The following is a 23,554-nucleotide window of genomic DNA, read 5'->3' on the forward strand; positions in this document are numbered from 1 at the left end:
GTTTCCATTTGTTGGAGATAATGAGGCCGTAATGAAAGCGTACAAATCGAAAATGCGTTGTCCGACACAGACCCCCCATGTTCCCATCCCGAATCTCTATTTCTATTTCAGAAAATCAAAGAAAAAGGTCGTCTTAAATGTATTTAGCATGTATTGAGTTTAACGGAATCATTTGAGAAGATTTTTCAGATATTTTTTTAATTTTTATTTTTCACCTATTTTATAATTATTAGTATTGTGTGGAGAAAAAAAAAAGAATTTCTTTGTTTCTGTCGTTGCTACTCTCTCAGCTGCTATTTTTCTTCTTTTGTTCAGTTTATATTCATGAGTTCCTTTTCTTTTTTGTCCTCTTTCACTTTGATTTTTTCTTCTGTTGCGTTTCGTTTTCGGTTCCTTTTCCCAACTCAGAATCTAACGTCATTGATGTTCGGCTCTGTGGTCACCTTCCCTTGTTCAGACTTCGCCACGGAGCCTTTGGGATAGGCAAAAGCGACTCAGGATTCCATCAGCGATGTAGATGGTTTCGAAGTTGATGTCTGTTGAAACAAGTTCTTCTTCTCGGTGTTGATTTTCTTAATTTGTTTCTTCTTCTTCATGAACTTATTGTTCGTTTCTTTCTTGAATACTTGGACGATGATGATTGGTCAATGAAACACAAATAAATAATCGAATTAACCCTGGAAAATCTGGAAATTGAGGGGTCGGTTTCGGATTACTCTTACGGTGTCGGATTCGGGCCACCACGACTTTTCTTGAAAAGTAATTTGTCTTTTATACAAGGATAAATGTGATATAAATTTATAACTGCATTTGAATGTTTAGGCCTTAGGGAATCTAAACAACCAACCTTTGGATACTTTTACGTGAAGAAACAGCACTATTAACCTAGTTATTAACGCAAGTTCTGCGCAGCTCCAAAATTAACTTCATAGCTGTCAAAGCTACAAATGGTCGAAAACCATATGTTACGGCTCACACTAAGTTACTTGCTAAAATGACATTTGAATACCTTACCTGAAATGAAAATGTTATACCTTACCTGAAATGTAAAAATCCATACCTGAAAATCAAACTTACCTTGCGCTCACTCTTGCATACTTACCTCTAGTACCACACGATGTTTGACAGCTAGCGAAGTTCTCACATACACATTGTACACACAATACATGCAATGTAGACAGAAAACGAAACAGAATTAAAATTGATCTCACTCTTTACCAATCATTCGAAACGTGCAGTTCATAGTGGATTTTTAAGCGATCCGAACAAGTGCCCTTTGTTCCACATTAAAAGGCTATAAGTAAACGGCTAGAACCCGCAGTATCGCGAACATATTAATGGTGCCGAAACCCGGGAATTGGTAGTGGAATCCGGTTTATTGTCTGAAAAGTTGGATTATCACCAAGTGGTTTTACGGAGTTGGTGCTTGTTGCTAAAGCTGACGACCAATCGACGCTGATTACGGTTCCCGCCAGGTTGATAAATTCTGCGCTCATTCGCTGCAGCACCTGTGTATCCTCGAGATTTATCCAGCCACGCCGACGCAAGTTTGAGGTTAAGTACGGACTGAGCAGGTGGGTGAACAATTTTATTTCTTTATTTGGAGCGAGCAAAATGGCGACCGCCACTCGAAACAGAAAAGCTAAGCAACTGAAGCATCTGCACGCTAAGCGTGCTTATATTGTTGGATCAATTGACCTGATTCGTGATTTTGATGAACATTTCGATCCATCTAAATCGGCCGAAATTCCCTTTCGTCTCGAGCGACTAGATAAGTTGATGGAGGAGCTCGAACATGTTGAAACTGAGTTAGACTCTCTTCGCTGCGGTGACCCCATTTTTTCGGACTCGCGCGCGGAATTTCAGACTCTATATTTTCGCTTAAAGAGTTCTTTATCGAGCAAACGATGCGCACCGCCTCAAATGTTACCCCCTACTGCCGTAAATGATGCGTCGAACTTGTCATCTGGTGTGCGTCTCCCAGAATTGAAACTTCCGGAATTCAATGGGAACCCGGAAGATTGGGCTGGATTCCACGATTTATTTAAAGCAATGATACACGATAACGCTTCGCTGTCGAATATTCAAAAACTGCATTACCTTCGAGCTTGTTTAAAAGGGGATGCAGCCCGCATTGTTTGTTCACTTCCAATTGCTTCAACCAGCTACACTGTCGCTTGGAAGATGATAGTCGATCGATTCGAGGATAAAAACTTGCTGATAAAGCAACATATCTCTGCTTTATTCTCAATCACACCCATCCGGAAGGAATCAGCTAGTGATCTATCGGACCTGGCTGACGAGTTCGAGAAGCACGTTAAGATTCTGGATTCATTAGAGACAAAAGCACAGCATTGGGATTCTGTGTTGGTAGAGCTTCTTTTCAGTCGGATGGACACCAACGCACAGAAATTGTGGGAAAACCAGCGGGATAAAACAAAACGCCCTTCTTACGAAGATCTGGTACTATTTATACACGAACATTCGCGGACTCTACAGTCGCTCAAGCTCTCCCAAAATGTTATTTCCTTTGCGGAGACCAAGCCTCCGAAGCCACACGCGGTGGCCAATCATTATGCCTCAGAGCAGGTGCAGAGATGTGCAGCATGTAAACAAACTCACTATCTTTTTCAGTGCGAGTTTTTCCGTTCACAAACTCCGCATCAACGTTTCGAATTAGTCAAACGTAATAATTTATGTATCAACTGCCTGAAGGCTACACACCATGGAAAAAACTGCACCAGCGGTTCATGCAAATATTGCCAGAGGAAGCATCACACCCTGCTTCATCTCCCTCCATCTCCTACATTGCTTGCAACGGAAGCTCCACCACACATGCAACCTGCAACAGTCACGATGCTTCACCAGCAATCGCGGTTTGAAAACCAAATGTCGCATCCTCCGCCCGTTACGCAAATAAGTGACTCCGTTGGCACTTCGGTCGGTCGTTCGGTTTCGTTGTCGTCGCCGTCGGTACTTGCGCCCTTTCCCGCACCGTCCGGTACAGTCGCACCTCCCTTCACAAGCTGTCAAACAGTCACACCTCTTCCAATGAGTGATCATACGGTATTACTATTCACCGCTCTCGTCAAAGTTCGTGACAATCTCGGACAAACCCAACTCGCTCGTGTTCTTTTGGACAGTGGATCACAGTCCAATTTTATTTCCGAATCATTATGTCAACGCCTTGCGTTAAATCGCAGAAAGGTCAATGTGCCAGTGAGCGGAATTGGCCAAGCCATTGTGAACGTGCGTTATACAGTGTCAGTGCAATTTACTTCCCATTTTGGATCAGACGAATACTGTTTAGAATGCTTAGTGCTTCCAAAACTGACTGTCAGTCTACCAACAAGGACATTAGACATTAGTGCATGGAAGCTCCCTGTACATCTACCATTGGCGGATCCACAATTCAATGTGAGCCACGGCATTGATCTCATCGTTGGAGCTGAGCTGTTTTCAATGATCTTGCAAGCAGAGCAAATCGCATTCGACGACCAACTTCCAGTTCTACAGAAAACCAGCTTAGGATACATCGTCGCTGTTGTGCTATCTTATGACAAGCGCCATTTTGCACATTTCGAGAAAAACGATTTTTAAAGTTTGAGATTGAATATTTTGAAACTTATAAATGGTATAAACAATTCAAAGAAAACAAATGATGCTTCTATCTATTCTGCATTAATCTCTCAAATATTACGAAAATCAGTTGACTACATTGCGAGTTTTCTTTAAAAATATAAACAAAAGTCGGTCTAACACGTGTCATAGGTGTGTATTGATGACAAAATTTGTATGGCGTGTCATAATCGTGCATGGAAAATTTTCCATATAAAAAAATCATCAATTATTAACTTTTATTCAAATCTTTGGATTCATTTGGTCTATAAACAATCGGTGAGATGCATTTTGAAGGAAATGAGTCAGGGAATCTAGAAAAAATAGTTATTTTTGGTTACAGTGTTGCCAAATATGCTATATTTCCAGTTTAAAACTTAAATTGCATTTTTCTCACAGTTCGTGCATTTTTGTTTCGAAAATGATTATGCCATTGTGTTTATCAGATAGTTTTACATATAAAAACATCTCATATATAAAGATAATTTGCGCCAATCCCCAGACACAGTCATTTGAAGCAAAAAATTAAAAATTTCTCAGCACGTTTCTCGCTATATCTCAGTAACCAAGCAGAATGTCAAAATTCTGTAAATGCCACTTTGTAGAGATTTTTTAGACAAGTAATGTGGCATATCTAACTCAGTTTACCCCAAAATGGCGTTTGTCATAAGATAGCACAACAGCGACGACATCATAGCTGGAAAGATTCACACGAATACACATTCGCCAGTCACGTGTCTTGTGTCTACTTTTGAAGATCTGGACGCTCAAGTTAGGAAATTTTGGGAAGTGGAGAATTTTGAGCACGGCAAAGCTTACACCACTGATGAACAGCAATGCGAAACTCATTTCGTGCGTACCCACAGCCGGAACGATGAAGGACGATACGTGGTCCGTCTACCCACTCGCCAAGAAATGCTCCCGCTCATCGGAGAAACGTGGCCAACGGCCGCTCGAAGGTTCACTGCGGTGGAGAAACGATTCAGAGGCGACACTGCTCTTCGTTTTAGCTACGTCCAATTCATGGAAGAATATAAACAGCTTGGCCACATGGAGGAGGTGCAGACTCGCGTCGCGTTGCCCCAGTTCTTCTTGCCCCATCACGCAATCTCTCGTCCCGAGTCGTCAACTACCAAAGTCAGAGTTGTGTTCGATGGATCTTGCAAGAGCAGCAACCATCTTTCGTTGAATGACCTTCTGCTCACAGGTCCCACAGTGCAACCCACCTTATTATCCATCGTTCTCAATTTTCGACTGCATCGGTATGTGATGATAGCAGATATCGAAAAAATGTACCGACAGATCCTTGTACACCCTGATGATAGGCCACTTCAGCAAATCCTCTGGCGCCAACACGAATGGGAGCAAATTAAACCGTATCTTCTGAATACCGTCACGTACGGCACCTCTTCTGCACCATTCCTTGCTACCAGGACTCTGAACCAGCTTGCAGAAGACGACGGCAAGAACTTTCCGCTGGCGGCTCTTGTCGTTAAACAAGGGTTCTATGTTGACGATTTACTGACGGGATCCGACAATTTAGAAACTCTGGTAGAAACAGGACATCAGTTGGTCAATCTACTCAACCGAGGCGGTTTCTTCCTCAGAAAGTGGAGCGCAAACCACCCAACCATTCTGGAACGCATCCCAGAGAAAGATCGTGAAACACTGACTGTAGTGGAACTTGACCAGTCTCCTTCAATTAAAACACTTGGCCTTCTATGGTTTCCAACAGAGGATCTGTTCGGTTTCAAGGTTCCACAGCTGCCACCCCTCGAACGTGTGACAAAACGCATTGCTCTTTCTGAAATGTCTCAGCTTTTTGATCCTTTGGGTCTCGTGGGACCAGTAGTAGCCAGCGCTAAAATATTTGTACAACAGTTATGGCAAGAGAATTTGCGTTGGGACGACGAACTTCCAGAACAACTGCAGTCATGGTGGCTGTCCTTTCGAGCATCAATTGACGTCCTAAGAAGTCTCCGTGTACCTAGATGGGTTATGGGTTCATCAACTACCAACTATGAACTGCATTGCTTCACTGATGCTTCTGAAAGGGGATATGGATGCTGTATTTATATCGTGTCTACTGATGGCAAATCCAAGTCCAGCCACCTACTTATCGCCAAGTCTCGAGTCGCACCAGCAGGTGGTCTCAGTATTCCACGTTTGGAACTTTGTGCTGCGATTCTGGGAAGTCAATTAGCCGATGCCGTTCTACAAACAACCAATTTCTCTGGAAGAGTGACGTTCTGGACTGATTCTACTATCGTCCTTCATTGGATCACATCACCTCCATCTACTTGGAAGGTGTTCGTGTCAAACCGCATCGCAGAAATCCAACGCCTCACTAAAGGCTGTCAGTGGCGGCACGTCCGCACCACTGACAATCCAGCAGATCGCATATCACGTGGAGAAGAACCCCTCCAGCTGCTTCAAGACAATCTTTGGTGGAATGGGCCACATTTCCTGTTGGTGGCACCGGAAGATTGGCCAGACTCGATTATCGTATTGTCACCATCTATGGTCAAAGAGCAATCGATTGAACGCAAACCAACAGTCGCACTTCACGCGTATGTTCCTGAATGTTCCTTTCTTAACACTTTTTCGGAACTTGCCCCTCTTCTCAGGGTCACAGCATACTGCCAGCGATTCGCAACTAACTGCAGATCACCAAAATCGAAACGCAACACAGAATTGCTAACGACACAAGAATATGATAATGCACTGAAAACCCTGGTTCGCCTTTCTCAGCAGGCAGTATTTCAAGCGGAACTCCAATATATGCAGGACAAAGGAAAAGGTTCGCTTGAGGGATTTCAGTTAAAATCGTCGATCAAGGACCTCAACCCAAGTCTAGATTCTGGCCTGCTACGAGTGCAGGGCCGTATTTCCAGATCGCCAGGAACATACGACAGCCGTTTCCCAATGATATTGCCGGCAAATCATCATCTCTCTAAGTTGATCGCTAAATCGATGCATCACCAAACGCTCCATTCGGGACCAACGCAGCTCCTCGCCATCATCAAGCAGCGCTTCTGGCCAGTTCGTGGTAGGGATCTTGCTCGAAGGACAGTCCGCCAGTGCGTGACATGCTTCCGCTGCCGTCCAAAAACAAGCGACCAGTACATGGCACCACTACCTCCAGTTCGCATTACAACCGCAAAAGTGTTCGAGCATACGGGGCTGGACTACTGTGGGCCGTTTCTCGTTCGACAACTCGCGGGAAGAGGCGCTTCGGTAAAAGTCTGGGTCGCAGTGTACGTCTGTTTCGTCGTAAAGGCCGTGGTGCTAGACATCGTCGCCGGGTTGTCAGCAGCCGCGTGTGTCAGTTCGTTAAGACGCTTCGTCAGCCGCGTCGGTCGTGTTCGTGTTATACACTGCGATAACAGCACCTCGTTCGTCGGCGCGAATCGCGAAATCAAGGAGATGCGACAACAGTTCTTCGGACAATTCAAGTCCAGCAAATGGGTCAACGAATGCCTAGACAGAGGCATCGAGTTCCAGTTCATTCCTCCACGAGCACCACACTTTGGCGAGCTATGGGAGGCAGCGGTTAAATCTTTTAAATATCACCTCGTCCGCATCATGGGATCTGCACCGTACCACTTCGACGATCTGCGCACGGCCGTTGCTCAGGCTGAAGGCATAATGAATTCCAGGCCTTTAACTCCATTGTCGAATCACCCAGATGACCTGTCCGTGCTCACTCCTGCACATTTTCTCATAGGAGAACCAACCTTCTGTCTCCCTGAGCCAGATCTTTCAAACATCCCCATTAATCGCCTCTCCCATTTCCAGGAGACTCAGCGAGCTATCAACGATCTCTGGAAGCGTTGGTCGAAAGAGTATATTAGCCTTCTGCACCAACGACCAGCCAAGTGGAGAAAAACTCCAACTGTCTTCAATATTGGATCAATGGTTCTTCTTAAAAGGGACAACGCTCCACCAAAACAATGGCCTCTTGGGCGTGTTGTAGCCGTCTTTCCAAGCGAGGACAATATCGTGCGCGTGGTGGACGTACGCACTCAAGCTGGTACTCGACGACGAGCTACGACGGAACTTTGTCTGTTGCCTATGGAGGATGACACAAACGAAATTTCAACGGATGCTTCTTGTTCGACGACGACCGCTCATGATGTAAATTGAATGCTGCGCTTCAACGGGGGCCGGGATGTTACGGCTCACACTAAGTTACTTGCTAAAATGACATTTGAATACCTTACCTGAAATGAAAATGTTATACCTTACCTGAAATGTAAAAATCCATACCTGAAAATCAAACTTACCTTGCGCTCACTCTTGCATACTTACCTCTAGTACCACACGATGTTTGACAGCTAGCGAAGTTCTCACATACACATTGTACACACAATACATGCAATGTAGACAGAAAACGAAACAGAATTAAAATTGATCTCACTCTTTACCAATCATTCGAAACGTGCAGTTCATAGTGGATTTTTAAGCGATCCGAACAAGTGCCCTTTGTTCCACATTAAAAGGCTATAAGTAAACGGCTAGAACCCGCAGTATCGCGAACACCATAGGTTAGAATACGGAAGGAGAATCGTGTCATAGCTCCGAATTGTTGGTTATGTAAAAGCTTTCAAAAACCACCACAGATCAATTCGACGGCAGCACTAGAACTGATAAATGCTGGGGATCAGTTTCGGAACGCCTTACCTTACCTTATTCGCTTTATAGTTTTTGAGATGGGCTCCCATAGATTGCTGATGAATCCGACTCAGAATTTAGCATAGCTTCAAGGTATATATGCTAATATTGACGCTCTGTAGCTCATAAATCTTCTTACAAATAAGTAACGTAAATAACTTCATATCGTAGAAAAAATAGTGGTATACACAAGTTTTGAAAACTATTTCTGCTATCAGATGTAAATGATTATTGTGTATATTAACCCATTCAGCCATACCGGGATAGAATTTTGCAATAGCATTTACCCTACAAGCAATCATAAAACAATAAACATTATAGTTATTACTGTTTCAACATTGTTCGATGCAAAGTTCTCGCAGTAGATTCACGATAAAATTTCATGTAACAATAAATTTTACTGTTCAGCAAAAAACTGATACAGTAAATTCACATTAAATTTTACTGTTTTCGAGAAAAAAATGTATGGAGAAAAATCGATTTTTTTTAATGTTAAGATACATAACCACCCCCCTTTTTTACTGTAAAAGTCTATTTTACATTGAAATTTAATGTAAAAACGTTAAAGTTTATTGTTTTTGTATTGTAGCATAACACTAAAACTTACTGTAAATTATTGTAAAATTACTGTACTGTCACAGTGAAAATCATGGTTTTGTTACAGTACACTTCTATTCTGGTATTCTGCATTAGAGATTGATTTTTCAAACGAATGTGGTTCGATCAAATCCGACTCCCATTTGATTTTGCTTTCGTTACTGAGAATAGAAATTACTTTCGTACGAAAAAGCGACACGGTGTAATGCAGATTAAGGTTGTTTAACTACCACCGCCTTCAAATAAGTTTACATGAAAATAGTTAAAAAAAAAAGAATTATAGAATTTAAGAACTGAAAGCTGGAATCAATTCATGAATTGAATGCTCCGAAAGATTTTATGAAAATGAGGTTTGGCGTTAAGCATATAAATCGTGCATTCTTCAAAATTTAATACAAAATTGATGCATTTTTCCGGTTGATTAGTGCAAACAAAGGTGTATTTCCGTTCATGACAAAGCAAGTTACTAGCATTCAAAAACTCTGCCTGATATTTCTCCTGAAATTTTCAAAATGGGCCCCAATATTGAAAGGTTTATGGCCGCTAAACGAATCATAGTCATCTGATGATTATAAAAGGGTTGAGGAACACTGTGCGGAAATCAGTATACACTCACAATCAGCGGGGATTCAAATGTCATTATATAAATTGGAGCAGTTCTGCTGATATCAATTTGGGAGGTTTTAAATTGATAGAATTCTAAGTAGTTATCCATTCGCATATATTCAATGTAGAAAATTGCCCAACATTTGCACGATCTGTGAGGTGAGACGTGTTAAATGTAACTCTCTGTTCCGCTGTAGCTGGTTATCGCGGTTATGCCTTGTCGGATAATACTTGTGCTCGTGAAATGGAGTCATCGTGCCCACATTCCGATCGCGAAAAATGATTTGTTTTATTTACGTGACTTTAAATTGTAAATTAATTCGTTACGTAAGCAATGAAATATGTAGGACGCCAACGAGTGTCGGAATGAGATCTGTGTTAGGGAAAGTCAGGCGCAAATTTGTGAAAATTGTAGATACATGCCCTATTTTGTTGTTGCAGATCTGCGATTCTTCAAAAGTGTGCTATTCAAATAAACAAATAATATTCAGCCTTATTCTGCATTACGACGCATCACATTTTCGAACGAATATGGTTCGATCGAAGAAGGCTCCCGTTTGATTTTGTTGTCGTAATTGAGAATACGAACCACATTCGTTCGAAAAAGCGATACGTCGTAATGCAGAATAAGGCTGATTATTAACATTTTTTACAGACATCGATTGGTGTTCGCATCGTAGAAATCTATCAAAAATTCACAAAACGTTATCGAAAAATTGAAACAAAACTTATTTCAAGTAGATTTTGTTAGTCCTGAAAAGGACTGTTTTGGCAACATTATGGACGCGTAAATTCATTTCTTACCGGTGGTGATTTTCTTCGGGGAAGCTTTCTTTGCTGGTGCGGCGGGCCTTCTTTGACTTGAGGGTCTTCGGCTTGTTCGCTTCAGCCTTCGACGGTTTGGTAGCCTTCTGTTTAGTGGCAGATGCTGCAGCCTTTGCAGGGGCAGCTTTGGCTTCTTCACATCTAGTTTCCTAGCGGCAGTCTTGGGCTTTCTCACTACCACCACCAGCATTTTCTCTCTTTGGTTTTTTTCGGTCTTCCTTGGCAGCCGAACAACCTAGATACTAGGCACAAACCACCCTGGAAAATGGTCTCGCTGTAGAGCAATTCGTCCAGCTCTTTGACATTTAGAATGGCCAGCTAGAGATAACGGGGGATGATCCCGGTCTACTTGTTATCACGGGCAGCGTTTAGTACCAGCTCCAATACTTTGGACGGCAAAATATTCCATCGCTTCTACCAAATAGAGGGATGCTCCTTCGAGAACACGCTCGGCGTTGTGAACCTTTCTCAGTGTAACACACGAATGATTCCGCACTCGGTTTTATACTGCGTTCAGTTTACATTCAAAACCAAAGGAGCCGGCCATCGAACAAAAATAGTCTACATACTTTCATCTTCAAAGAGGAGGAGCTAGTCTGGCTCGCTTGTAATCGAATTGTACGAACCAATCATGGTGCAGATAAGCCATTATTTTCAGTAATAATTACTGAAAATAATGGCTTATCTGCACCATGATTGGTTCGTACAATTCGATTACAAGCGAGCCAGACTAGCTCCTCCTCTTTATTGTACATTCTACATTACTTACAAAACTGTTGTACATGTACGGTTTTGAAGTGAGAATTTCCCTATAATGCATAAATATGGTGAGCGTGCAACAGATTGAGGATATGGTGAGAGACACGAGGGTTCAGGAAATAGGAGGGTTTTTACTCATAAAATGGTGGAATTTTTCGTGTAAGATAGCAATTTTTATTTCAAATGAGTAAAAAGAACCGCCTAATGAAAAATTATCTCAAAAACTCAAAGTAGGGGTTAGGTATTTTTTTAGATACAATGTACATACAAAATTTGAAACAAATCGGTTAAGTAGTTTTGGAATGGCAGTTAACAATGCAAATCGCGTTTTTACAGAGACGTTCTACAAAAAGGTTCATCACCGGGTCGCTTGTCGATTTTGCATGAAAAAATTGCAGAATGTTATTGAAATGATACATTATAATGTACAAAAGTGTTGGTCAATTCGCTTCACCCAAAGTTCTAAAAAAATCGCGAAATGGTAATTTTTTGCCGAAACCCTTACCCCCCTCAAATTTGAATGTCAAGTGCTTCATTCTATTGCATGCGAAAGTTGCATAATAGGTAAGCAATCGCCAGAAGCGTTTAATAAAAACGGAAAGGGCCGTTCAGAGGCCATTAGAGGTGATCCATAGCGACGTTTGAAGGCAAATGACAGAATAGACATATAATGGATTTAAGTATTATGTCTCTTTTATTGATGATTTTGACTCATTTCGTGATAATTGACTTAATAAGAAATATGAGTGATGTGTTTCAAAAGTTTGTTGAGTAAGGAGTGATGGTTACTACTCAATTTAATTCAAGAATTCCCATGCTAAGGTCGGATAATGGTTGGCGAGTATTTTGGTATGGAATTCATGGCCATTTGCATTGGCAAATGCATCCACAAGGACGAATCTGAAGATAGTTTGAAAATGATTCTATGGCTATGGCTTAGATAGTTTGAAAATGATTCTATGGCTGAAACGTAAGGTGAAGTGCAACCACCGACGAACTGACGTGCCACATGGAACAAAAAACGTTTTTAGTTCATGATAAAGATCGAAATCGAACGAACAAACGTTTTTTGTTCATGATAAAGATGGTATTTTTCAGCTTTTGTTACTTTATGTATGCACTATTTCACAAAACTGTCTTAAAAAGCAAAAACAAGTAATAGAATGCATGCATTTTCAATGAATTCTGAATTCTATTTTGATGCATATTACCACTACATACGCAGCTGAGAGAATTGCACACCTTCTGTAATATCAAGATACCTATCGAGAAGCGTGCTCTGATTCAAACATGGCGGAGCAATCTGTCGTAATTAGACAGTAGCGATCGCGTTATTTCAAACCAATCGTTACTTTGTATGGGATACTTTTAGAATGCATTTGTCACGTCGATGGTGCAACGTCGAAGTCAAAGAACTAGACAAGCACCTGGTTGGCATCGAGACAATGCTTTTAATATTTGAAAGCTGTTTATTTGCTGCAAATATTAAAGAAGTTTCCCAAAATATTGAAAATTCAATGAACCGTTATGATTGGCCAAAATGGAACCTTAGAATCTGAATGCAATGGAGATATTTTTGTTCCTCTAAAAATACTGAGCCATGTTGTCCCCAAATTTCCTATTTTTAATAATTTCTCTGCTCCATGATGGAAATCATACATATTTTGCAGTTTTTCTAATATGAAAAAAATCTCAGAAATCGAATGGAACCTTTTTGACTTTTGTCCGAATACGATAAGTTGGGGTTGTTGGGCTTTTTGTCATTCATATTAAATTTTATCAATTTCTCGTTCATATTTCTCTATTATTCTTCACTCAATTTCAACAAACTGTACCTTGTTGAACGTGGAAAATCCTCAGGAACACAATTAAAATAGATTCGTTCCGTAGAAATTCATTAACATCAAATTTTCTGACATTTAGTTCCAATTTTACATTTTTATCATTAAATCACACATCATAACTCCATTTAACAATAAATTCTTATTTAATTTACCACATTCATTGTAAAATACTCTTAGGGATCACTAGAGAAAAGTTTCATTACAGGAAAACTATGGGAAGTTTAGGTATATTTAATGATAAAAATGTGATTTGTATAGTTAATGACAAAAAATTTTATGTTTCTGAATTTTACCGGTAACGAATTGTACTACTATTTTTGTTTTATTCCTAAGTCAACAAGTTACTTTTTATTAAAATTGATTGATGAATAATAGAGATATATGCACGAGAAAATGATAAAAAGTAACATATTCTCGTATTCTGGCAAAAGACAAAAAGGTTCCGTTCGATTAATTCACATTAGAAAAACTGAAAAATATGTAAGATTTGCATCAACGTGCAGAAACATTATTAAAAATAGGGGATTTTGGGGACCTTGTACCCCACTTTCCCGTATTTCCGAGGAACAGAAATACAGTGAAGACCCGTTTTTATCAGCCCCTTGGCGAATTCTAGGCTGATAAAACAGGGACATAGATAAATTCGGGACATATACTTTTCCATCTTTTTAATAAAACGAAGCTCTTAAAATATTCTTCCTTGGTCCTTAAATATAGCCTCGAAACCGTTTCTAATTATTTGCTTTAGGTTCCCCTTAAGGGGGTCTGACAGCGCAAATTTAAAAAAATATGATATTTTTATTTTTGCATTTTTCGGATCTCTAAGATATGAAATATATGTCCAAGATAGGATTTACTCGAATTCAACTTGGTTTGTCTGCTAGAGCTCATCAATTTTCATATGAAGCTGATAAAATCGGGTCAAAAAGCTGATAAAATCGGGGGCGGATAAAATCGGATCTCCACTGTATCTCCATTCAAATACTAAGGTTTAAAATGAAGTATGAATTGTAATTTTCTGAGTGCCACTTTAAAAGTTATAACATTTTATATATTTTCCCTCCATATTTTCCCATAGCACCAAGTTCAAAAATTTCAAACGAAATGGGCGGATGTCTAGAATAGGGATGTTTAGGTGTGAGTATGTGTGTGCTGGTTAAGGCATTTTCTGATGCAGATTAGTACTGTGAGTTAATATCTCAAACCTTTTTCTGTTTTTATGCGCGGTAACTATTGAAAAAAAACATGTTTTAGTTTGTTTCCTTCTAGGGCAATAACCCATCAAAACCCATGCGACTTGCACGGCTCTATATGTTGCCTCATCAGATCTACCATAGTTTGCAGATGAAACTTGGGATTGCAAGCTGGTAGCGGATTGCAAAAGCACCAGATCATGCTGTGTGGGGTGCTGTCTCAGTTAGCAATGAGGCGAGATATTTGCAGATACGTCATTTAGTAGGACAACTGTGTTTGTGGGCTGAATTTAATTCGTTTTTTTTTTTTTAAATTTAAGTCACAAAGGAATAATTAAGGTTTAAAAATAATATGATTGTACTCGTAAGGACACCCGCTATCAGTACATATGAAAAACTAACACAAATTAAAGATCCCTATTGTCCAAATGATGTGAAATTTGGCATCTGAGCTTACTTTGACATTTGTCACAAAGGTAAAAATTGACGAGAACTCAAAAACAATTTACTTACTTTGACATTTGTCACAAAGGTAAAAATTGACGGAGAACTCAAAAACAATTTTTTTTGTGCAATGCCCTAGTGGACATTTACAATGACGGATGATGAGTCTAACCGATATAAACCTAGGCTTGTCGCAAAGGACTGTTCGCAATGCCCAGGATTGGACTATGGCGACACCTTTGCTCCAGTGGTTAAAATGTGTACAATGCGGACAATGCTTTCGATTGCTGTTAAAAATAATTTATTTATTAATAATACATCAAATGGATGTCAAGGCGGCTTTTCTTAGAATCCCATTATCAGAAGATGCTTTTTATGAGATTACCAGTATGGATGAAACTATGATGTGTAAATTAAACAAGAATATCTATGGACTTAAACAGTCCAGTAGAACGTGGAATTTGAGGTTCAATAAAATTGTTACTCTGTCGCAGGGGTGCCAACCTTCCAGATTTATCTGGATTCTTCCAGACATTTAACCCTTTCATGCCCAACTTTTTTCTAGTGCATGTAGGGTTTCAAAACTATTTTTATGGGGTCAAGAAACACGAAAAGCCTATTTTCATAAAGATAGGTGCTTCCATGGTAGTGCTAGAAGCTGGTCAATTTTTACCTTCTAATGCTCAATACAATTCTCCTAAAATAATTACAATAGTCCAATTACGTGGAAAACGTAGCCAACAACGGTCTAAATTGATAAGTTTTATCAGTTTTCAATAATATTGCACCATAACGAAGATATATAAAAAAAATCATTTTCCGTCGTCAACGTAAACTGTCCCTGGCAGCGCTGCTGCATCGGAATCCAATCAGACTAATTGCAATAACTTCAGTTCTAGAGCTGATCCTTGTAACTATTAATACTCAAATTAAAGGCAATAATCACATTAATGAGCCTTACTTGTTTTTGGGAGCAAATCTCGCCTCAATCAAAAGTTATAGCTGTTTAAAAACGTTGTTGTCCACAAACAACATGGGCATGAATGGGTTAAGCTTCATCCTGACATACAGATTTTAGTTTGCCTGATCCAGATTTCAAGGAATTTGTCCAGATTTATCCAGACAATTTGAATAATAAGTTACAAGAATACATGGTTGATTTTTAAACCACCTTTTGAGCTACAAATTTTCAAATCAAAACTTTTTAGTAAAGCTGGAAACACCATACCCTAATTTTTTCGCCAAAAGTTCGCTAATTTTGTCGAAGCGTCTTGGATTGCAGGAACATACGAATATGTTTCATTAATAAATTGCAACATTTATAGCTCTCCCAAAAAAAAAATTAGGCCATCCAGACAATTCCAGATTTTTTCAAATATATTACAGATTTTTTGGAAAAACACTTGGCATCCCTGCTCTGTCGGGTTTTAAAAAGCTCGAGTCCGATACCTGTCTTTACATTTGTGCAAATCATGGTTTGTATATCATATTATATGTTGATGCTTATTTTTGGTAGAGATGTAAAGATGTTAAAATAATTAAAAGGCAATTTTCCAAATAATTTAAAATAAAGGATTGGGGGGAAGATCATAACTTTCTTGGTCTAGGTATCCGACGTGCTTTTGAATCGCGATAGTTGATCTTACCTCAACAGATATATTTCGTGGATCCCGAATAAATTCGGGATGACTAATTGTAAATCGGTCTCCACTCAAGTGGATTCTAACATGGAATGGAAGAACACTATAGAACAACAGATCCACTACACCTTTCAAGGCCTTGCTGGGTTGTTTACAATATTCAACATTAATAGTTAGACCCGACATTACGTTTGCGGCCAGTCTTTTCAGTCGATTTCAGAACAACCCTCACGATTCCCACTAGAATGGATCTAAGCGGATTCTGAGATGGGATAGGCGCACGATATCATGAAACGCATTTATGGTATTCGGAAATCTGGTGTCATGGGGAACGAAGCGACAACTCGTGTGCTTATCGTTAACGGAAGCAGAGCTGGTTTCTCTTTGTGCAGCATCGAAGAAAGGAATTTGGTTGTCAAAAATATTGCGTGAGATTGGTATTTTCCCAGCTTCCACAATATTCGAGAATAACATACTGTGCATAAAAATTGCAGAGGAACACCGTGACCACCAGCGAACTAATACGTTTCTAAATGAAAATTTCATGTGTTTGAGGATTGAATAAATTCAATAGTTTTTCACATGCTATTAATGTGTTTAGTTTTTTCAGTGTAAGTGAGGAAAATCATTATTATCTCTATTTTTGGCGTTAAATATAAAGTATATATTTAAGTTTTATTTCTCGTGTTCATATCACACGGTTGTGGTGAAAGTATTCTGAGTAAGTATTCATTACAATACGTGCATTGTGCATCTGACATGTTAGGATAGACTTCTCTGAGGAACTTTTTTTGAAAAGGCGGTTCTAGCACAGACATCAACTTGCACTATTGAGAGGGATGCCCACCTTTAGCTGTGCTCATTCAATCGGATGATTTGGTCGGTGTTAAGTCAGACCGAACTAAGTCGCAAAACATAAAAAAAATTTAGATATTTATAGCACTGGATAAAGAAATTCTTCAGCTACATTTGACTTTTGTCAGATTTGAAATATGTAACAATAAGTAAGAATTACGGCGAAAATTAATTTCCAATTATAATGTAAAGGATGCTGCGATACATACTTTAAACTCGTTTTTCTCGAAATCAATAAATTGTCACTTAGTCTGATCTGACTTAACACCGGCCATTTATATTCACCCTTATTCTTGTTTACGATGAATGTAAGATTCGTTCGAAAGCGACATTTGATTTTGCTGTCGTAAACGGGAATACAAACAACTTTCGAACGAATCTTGCATTCGTCGTAAACAAGAATAAGGGTGATTAATAGAATAACCATTGACATCGTTCTAAAACAACATGCTATCCTACTACAAACAGTAACTGCTACCGATCTCGATTGCGCCAATGAATTGAAATTATGGTAAAACAAAAAGGTCCAATAACCGATGGAAATTCAAAAATGTAACAAGCATAAAATTTAAATAACAAAAATATTAAATTTATGTATGAATAAGGAAACTTAAAATGAATGAGTGATCAAAAAAATTAAAATCTGATATGGATCCGAAATGTTAATTCCGATAACAATGAGTTGTTTTGTAGAAGCCTTATCGGTTTTCTAAGATGTAAGAACTTAATATTCATAGTTAAATGGACGTTACTTTTTCGGATATCATCAGAGTAATCTGATCAGCAGCAATATTTAAAGAGACTAGCATTCCCACTCCTCAAACTTATCTTTTTTTCTTCCCATGTGATAGATTTCTTACGTTTACAACATAGAGGGACAAACACTGGTATCCAAGATAAATGTAGGTACACAGAATGATTTGTATTACAAAATAGTTTAAGGAACCACTGTTTCATCAATAAATAACATAATCAACAGCATTTTAATTTTATTTTACTAAACGAACCGAAACCGTTGTCATCAAGTCGAGTCCATACTTGACTCTGTTACCCACACAAACGTTCACGTAACGTCACTCCAGCTCCGATGCGTGCGGAAGATATTCCCCGGTAGGAATCAGTTTCAGTCCAGTTGCGGTGTATATCAAAGGCACCGGTAGTATGTTTTGTGGAACAAAGCCGAATCGGATTCATAGAATCCAGGAAAAGCTTCGTTCCAGCCTGCTTGCACCATGCGTGCAAGCTTCCCTTATATGCTAAACAAAATTCAGTCTCTCAGTTTCGACGGTTTTAGAGATTTGTCACTTGGTGACAAATAAAGAACACATTCAGCTACGATTTTATAAAAATCAGTCCCATTTGAAAGAAAAGTCCGTTAAATTTCACCACACCACCACATTCGTGTTTGCGTATCACAAGTTTGCTCTTCTGCTTACTCTTTCGAAAGGTTTCCTCTTAAAACCAGGAAGGCCGTTTGGGTTTGCGCTTTCGAAAAGTCCAGTCGTAATAGGTAGGATGTATCACATTTTTCGACATTTGGGAATTGACCCGTCCGTAGCTTGTGCCCCCACAGTATTGCGCGGTGGAGGCAAAAGTAAGCCACCAGATCGATCACGGTTGCTCTGATAATCACACTAGTTTGGGAAAAAGTTCATCTCACTCGGTTGGGTTGTTTCTTAACCTTTATTAGATTACTAGTAAAAGTTCATAATTTAATTTTTTCTGTTTGTTTTGCCTGTCGATACATAATAATTATGTATTGTTTTTTTTTGTTATATAGTGTAGGTAAATATCTTATTAGCATACTAGCAGTAGTAATAATTGTAAATTTGCTTTGCTTTTCAACTTTCTAAACACGATTACACATTTTTTTGTATTTTTTCATAGATTGTCTGTTAACACACTTCTTTCACAGTGATGACCGAGAGCCGTTGTGTCCTTTCTGCGTCTGTTTCGACAGACAATCACTATTTTTTAAACGGTTATCAACTTTTCTTCTTAGAATCATCGTGAGAATACTTTTAATCAATTTACCTAGAACAGATTTGCTCATAACCATCAATCTGCCAGGAAAGTTCTTCCCAAACTCTGCAATTTCATCTTTTCTTTTGCTTTCACAACAAATCCATCATTACCAGAAAAATCACTTGCTTCCAACAATAACACACTTCAAACACGAGCCTAAGTTCGTTAAGAGGAACCGTCGTAGAGCCTTTTTTTCGCACGCATTAGAAGAGATTTCAATGAGAACGGTGGTACACTTCAAAGCACTGTCTTCTTTCGCTTCATTAGTTGCAACAAAGCGACACAAACAACAGTAAGAGATCACAAAATGTCACTTCCTCCTAATGGTAATCCAGTTCAGGATCTGTTTCCGTTAGTCCCGATGTGGAAGCGGAAACTTCTCCGTCTACAGGAATCGCACTGTTGATGACTATTATGCTGCTGAAGCTTGAAGGTATTGTATCGTTTCTGCTCGCATAGAACAAGTAGGTTTTTTATATGTTAGTAATTGCTTCTGGTAGCTTGAAGTAAGACCGTGGGATTTGTCACGAACAGTAGCACGCTGAATTGTTCGCACAGAGCTCAGCGATACCTCTCAGTAGGTATTCGATGCACGCGGGAAATAACTGTTGGATGAGAAAAAGGAGAAAAATAATATAAGCAAAGAAATTGCATTCCAGGTGCACATTATTAGGTCTTGGACACAGTCGAATTAATCACTAAACATGGATTTGCGTTTCGAATTCCCCCCATCAGAATGATTGGGCGGCTATCTAAGCGTTGAATAAAGCAAAACTAAGCAACTTATGTGTACGGTTAAAACGACTGATCGGGACTGTTTGCTTCCTTCTCTCGATTTAGTTTTTCGTCGTTGAAAAGACCAAAACGATAACAACCTGAGCAATTATTATCTGCAACAATATATTTGCTCGGGTACCAAACTTGACTTAAGTAGAAACGTATTCTCTTCATCAGTAGCCAACAGATCGATTGGATCATTAGGTAGATATTAGGGCCGCTTCCTTCACCAGCGCTTAAGTTTTAAACTAGGTTTAACGGTGGATTGAACCTAGTTTAAAGTAAGTCTTTCAGCTGCTGACGAGGAGAATGCGAGGCATAACAATTTATTCAAGCTAAGTATGTGTCCCTTTAAATTCAGGAATTGCTCCCTAGGTAGTAATAGTACTGAGCTTCACTATGCTACACTTCTTAGGGCCGATTTCTTCAGCCTCGCTTAACGTTTAATGCCAGGTTTAAAAGATAAGCGAGGGAGAAGAAACCGGCCCTTAGTGGAGAAAAATTTTTGGAAGAAACTAATTTTTCTCTACTAAGGATAAAATTGTTAAAAACCATATTTGGTTGATTTGGGGCACATAATCTATAACTAAATTAGTTATGGAAATTGCATTTCGACTTTGTCTCGTCAGAATCCGACGCCAACTTAGTGACAGGACTACGCTAGCGTCGAATTGACGCTAGCTCTAAAAACGGAGATAATTGTGTTCCACCCCTACCGCTAATCAAGCGTGGTTTCGCAGAAACAGGAGTTTATTTGACGCTTCACGCTTGACTAGGGGTTTGTTCTGAAACACAATTAGTGTCTCAGTTTTTGAAGCTAGCATTAATCCAGTGCGTTTAGTCCTGTTACTAAGTTAGTGTCAGATTCTGATGAGACGAAGTCGAACCGCAAATTCCATATCTAACTGGCTTTGTGTCCTTAACGGGCAAATGTGGTTCTAAACAATTTTCTCCTTAGGAAAAAAAATTCTTTTATCCCAAAATTTTCTACACTAAGGAGAAATATAGCATAGTGCATCCTGCATTGACTTGCTAAGCCAAACCAAATGTTTCGATTTCAATAGTTCTCATCAGCTTAAAATGAGCTCCTTTTCTTGTTGGACATCTCCTTTTTTCGGGAGCTAGCGTCCATCTGGCGCCAGCCTAATCCTATCACTAAGTTAGTGTCTGATGAGACGAAGTCGAAACGCAAATTCCATAACTAATTTAGTGCTGAACTTGTTTTACCAATGCTGAAGCTTCGTAATTTTTCTTTTGTGCTTCACTCTGTCTAAAAAATCTGAGAAGGGGTTATCATAAAAAGGGGTTTTAGGTAAACTGATATCACAAGAGCTCACCTTCAAATCATCGCCGGTCCCGATTGTTGTTATAGCTTCTGCCTCCCCGCTGACTACGATCATTTCGGTGGTTTCGGTCACGATCCCGTCCACCATCACCACCTCGGTCATTCTTGCGACCATGTGACATAGCGGCTGGTGGTGCCGTTGGGGGCGGGACGTGGTAATTTGGTAACGGCGGTGGAGGTCCCTTCATCGAGGGTAAACCTGCTGCTCCGGCGGTAGACGTAGGAACGCTTGCTGATCCAGGAGCTCCTGGTGGAGGCTTCCACAAGAATTCATCGTACTTGTCGTATGCACTGCTACGTGGTGGTGGAACACCGGCTGCACCTGTAACACTTCCGGGGATCGCTCCTGGGGGAAGCGGGTACTCTGGCATGGGCAGTCCTTCATAATAGCGTGGTGGCGGTGGAAGACCATCGTATGGTAGTGGCATTCCAGGGAAACCGGGAGGTGGAGCGTACGGCATTGGAGGAAGCTGATGCTGCATTGTGCGCATATAATCCGCAACGTAAGCTTCGGCCGCTGCTGTGCTGCTATAACGTTCCCATCCGTGAAAACCTGCAGCCGAAGCAGCAGCTGCTGCTGCTGCGGCGGCACGATCCACTCCGGGATGCAGTCGCGGTGCGTGACCATGACCATGGCCATGGATATGACCGTGACCGTGGCCATGACCACGGCGAATATCTTTGCGATAGGGTGGGAACATTCCAGGACGCCCTTTGTTGGGAAACATTTTTCTTCGGCTGCCACGAATTGGACCACCACCGGCTCCACTAGCAGCTCCCCGGCCACGGATTGCACTTGTAGGGCGTGAAAAGTTCGGTGGTCTCCGGATCGATTTGGACGCCACTTTTTCCTTCATCTGCTTAGAAGCCTCTTTCGATTTCTTTAAAATGGGTGTCATTTCAACAGTAGTATCTTCCGGAAACAATCGACACAGTTCTTCAGCAACTTTCGGCTCGATTTCCTGACCATCCCGTCCAATTTTAACCGGTTTATTTTCATTCCACGGGTTGTACAGATGGGTAGTACTGGTGAAAGGTAACTCCTTCTTGCACACCCAATCAATTTTAATCACACCGCCAAGAGCCTTAGCAGACATCCCCGGAGGAAGAACCCAATCCACTGCAGGCAAATCTCTTCGAGCTTCTGCCGCCATACGTGCAAAACCGGCAAACTTGCCACTTTCCTTGACAGAAAATACTAGCATTACATTACGGCTTTCTCGAAACGCCTGATTCAAATTGGCCTCATTGGGGGGCAGTGTAGACCAAACGCCTTTAGTTTTGGAAATTGTTACATTTTCCGTATTATTCGATTTGATCAGGAAGAAACGAGTCTCCCGGAAGAGATAATTTATTTTCGTAACGTAGTCATACGATTTGACAGAATTCTTCACCGAACTATTCTTGGTCCGGTTTCGTTTCGTCTCTGTGCCAGTATTTGCGACCGCAGTATGTGGGCTTCGGCTGCGAGATTTCCTCTCCTTCTTGGTACTGTTATTTGCTGGGGCAGTTCCACCGCCATCTTTTTCCCCATCTTTCTTGAGTTCCTTATCCTCCTTCTTCTTGTTGCCTTTCTTTTTCTGGGGTACTTTCTTGCTGGCGACATTTCTACGCTCGGTGTTGTCCTCCTCGTCATCCGACGAGTCCGAGCTCACGTCACTGATACTGGGATTGGTGGTGGTACTGTCAGAACTGGCCGCCGAAGCTTCACTCCTTGTATCGTAACTATTTTCCAGCTCTTCCGCGATATCCCGTTCCGTATCATCGAGACCGAGATTCACTGCGTCCAGATCGGCCATCTTTTCTATCTGAACTCTTTTCTTTCTTTCTTTCCTGTGTTGGCTCTCTGCTCGATGTCGATGTTCTTTGCCGACGATTTGTTACACACAAATACTGCCAATTACCGCTACCCGGGCGGGTACACACACATGTGCGACGCTGGCGGTGGTCCCGTTTTTACTGGCGCTAGCCGACGACCGTACCGAGCAGCTAGAAGCCAGTGTTGTCAGATGATTGATTGTTTTATCTTGTTTTTCCTGAAACGAGAAGCTATTTTAGTGATCACCAAAATAAGTCTAAAGGTTGTACGATGTTTTTTTTTTAAATGCCAACTGTTGCATCTAAGGTAATGATCCAATTTTCAACCTATTTCGATTATCCTGCTGCCGAGTTGAAGTCGTTTTTTGTGTTTCGTATTCTACTCGTCAGTAACTGACATCAACTTCCTGTCAGTTGGACGAGAAATCCAAAAATTTCACACAATTTATATATGAACACCTAAAACAATGGAGATACTGAATACGAACTTTTGTCTTTTTGCATGAGAGCCAAACACCTGGAACTATGCAATTT

At 40.3% G+C, this 23,554-nt stretch overlaps 1 protein-coding gene across 1 annotated transcript; it reads right to left on the reverse strand.

Moving 5' to 3' along the window:
• Window positions 1–18,035: 18,035 nt before the first annotated feature.
• On the reverse strand, window positions 18,036–23,252 carry LOC131688464 (YTH domain-containing protein 1). Its single transcript, XM_058972741.1, has 2 exons — window positions 21,195–23,252; window positions 18,036–19,685 (listed from the first exon to the last, which is right to left on the reverse strand). Exon 1 carries the CDS (start codon window positions 22,999–23,001, stop codon window positions 21,202–21,204), a length of 1,800 nt encoding a protein of 599 aa, XP_058828724.1. The 5' UTR covers window positions 23,002–23,252; the 3' UTR covers window positions 18,036–19,685; window positions 21,195–21,201.
• Between the last annotated feature and the right edge of the window lie 302 nt (window positions 23,253–23,554).

This window comes from Topomyia yanbarensis, chromosome 3 (assembly GCF_030247195.1).
Source record: "Topomyia yanbarensis strain Yona2022 chromosome 3, ASM3024719v1, whole genome shotgun sequence".
Classification (NCBI taxonomy): Eukaryota; Metazoa; Arthropoda; class Insecta; order Diptera; family Culicidae; genus Topomyia; species Topomyia yanbarensis.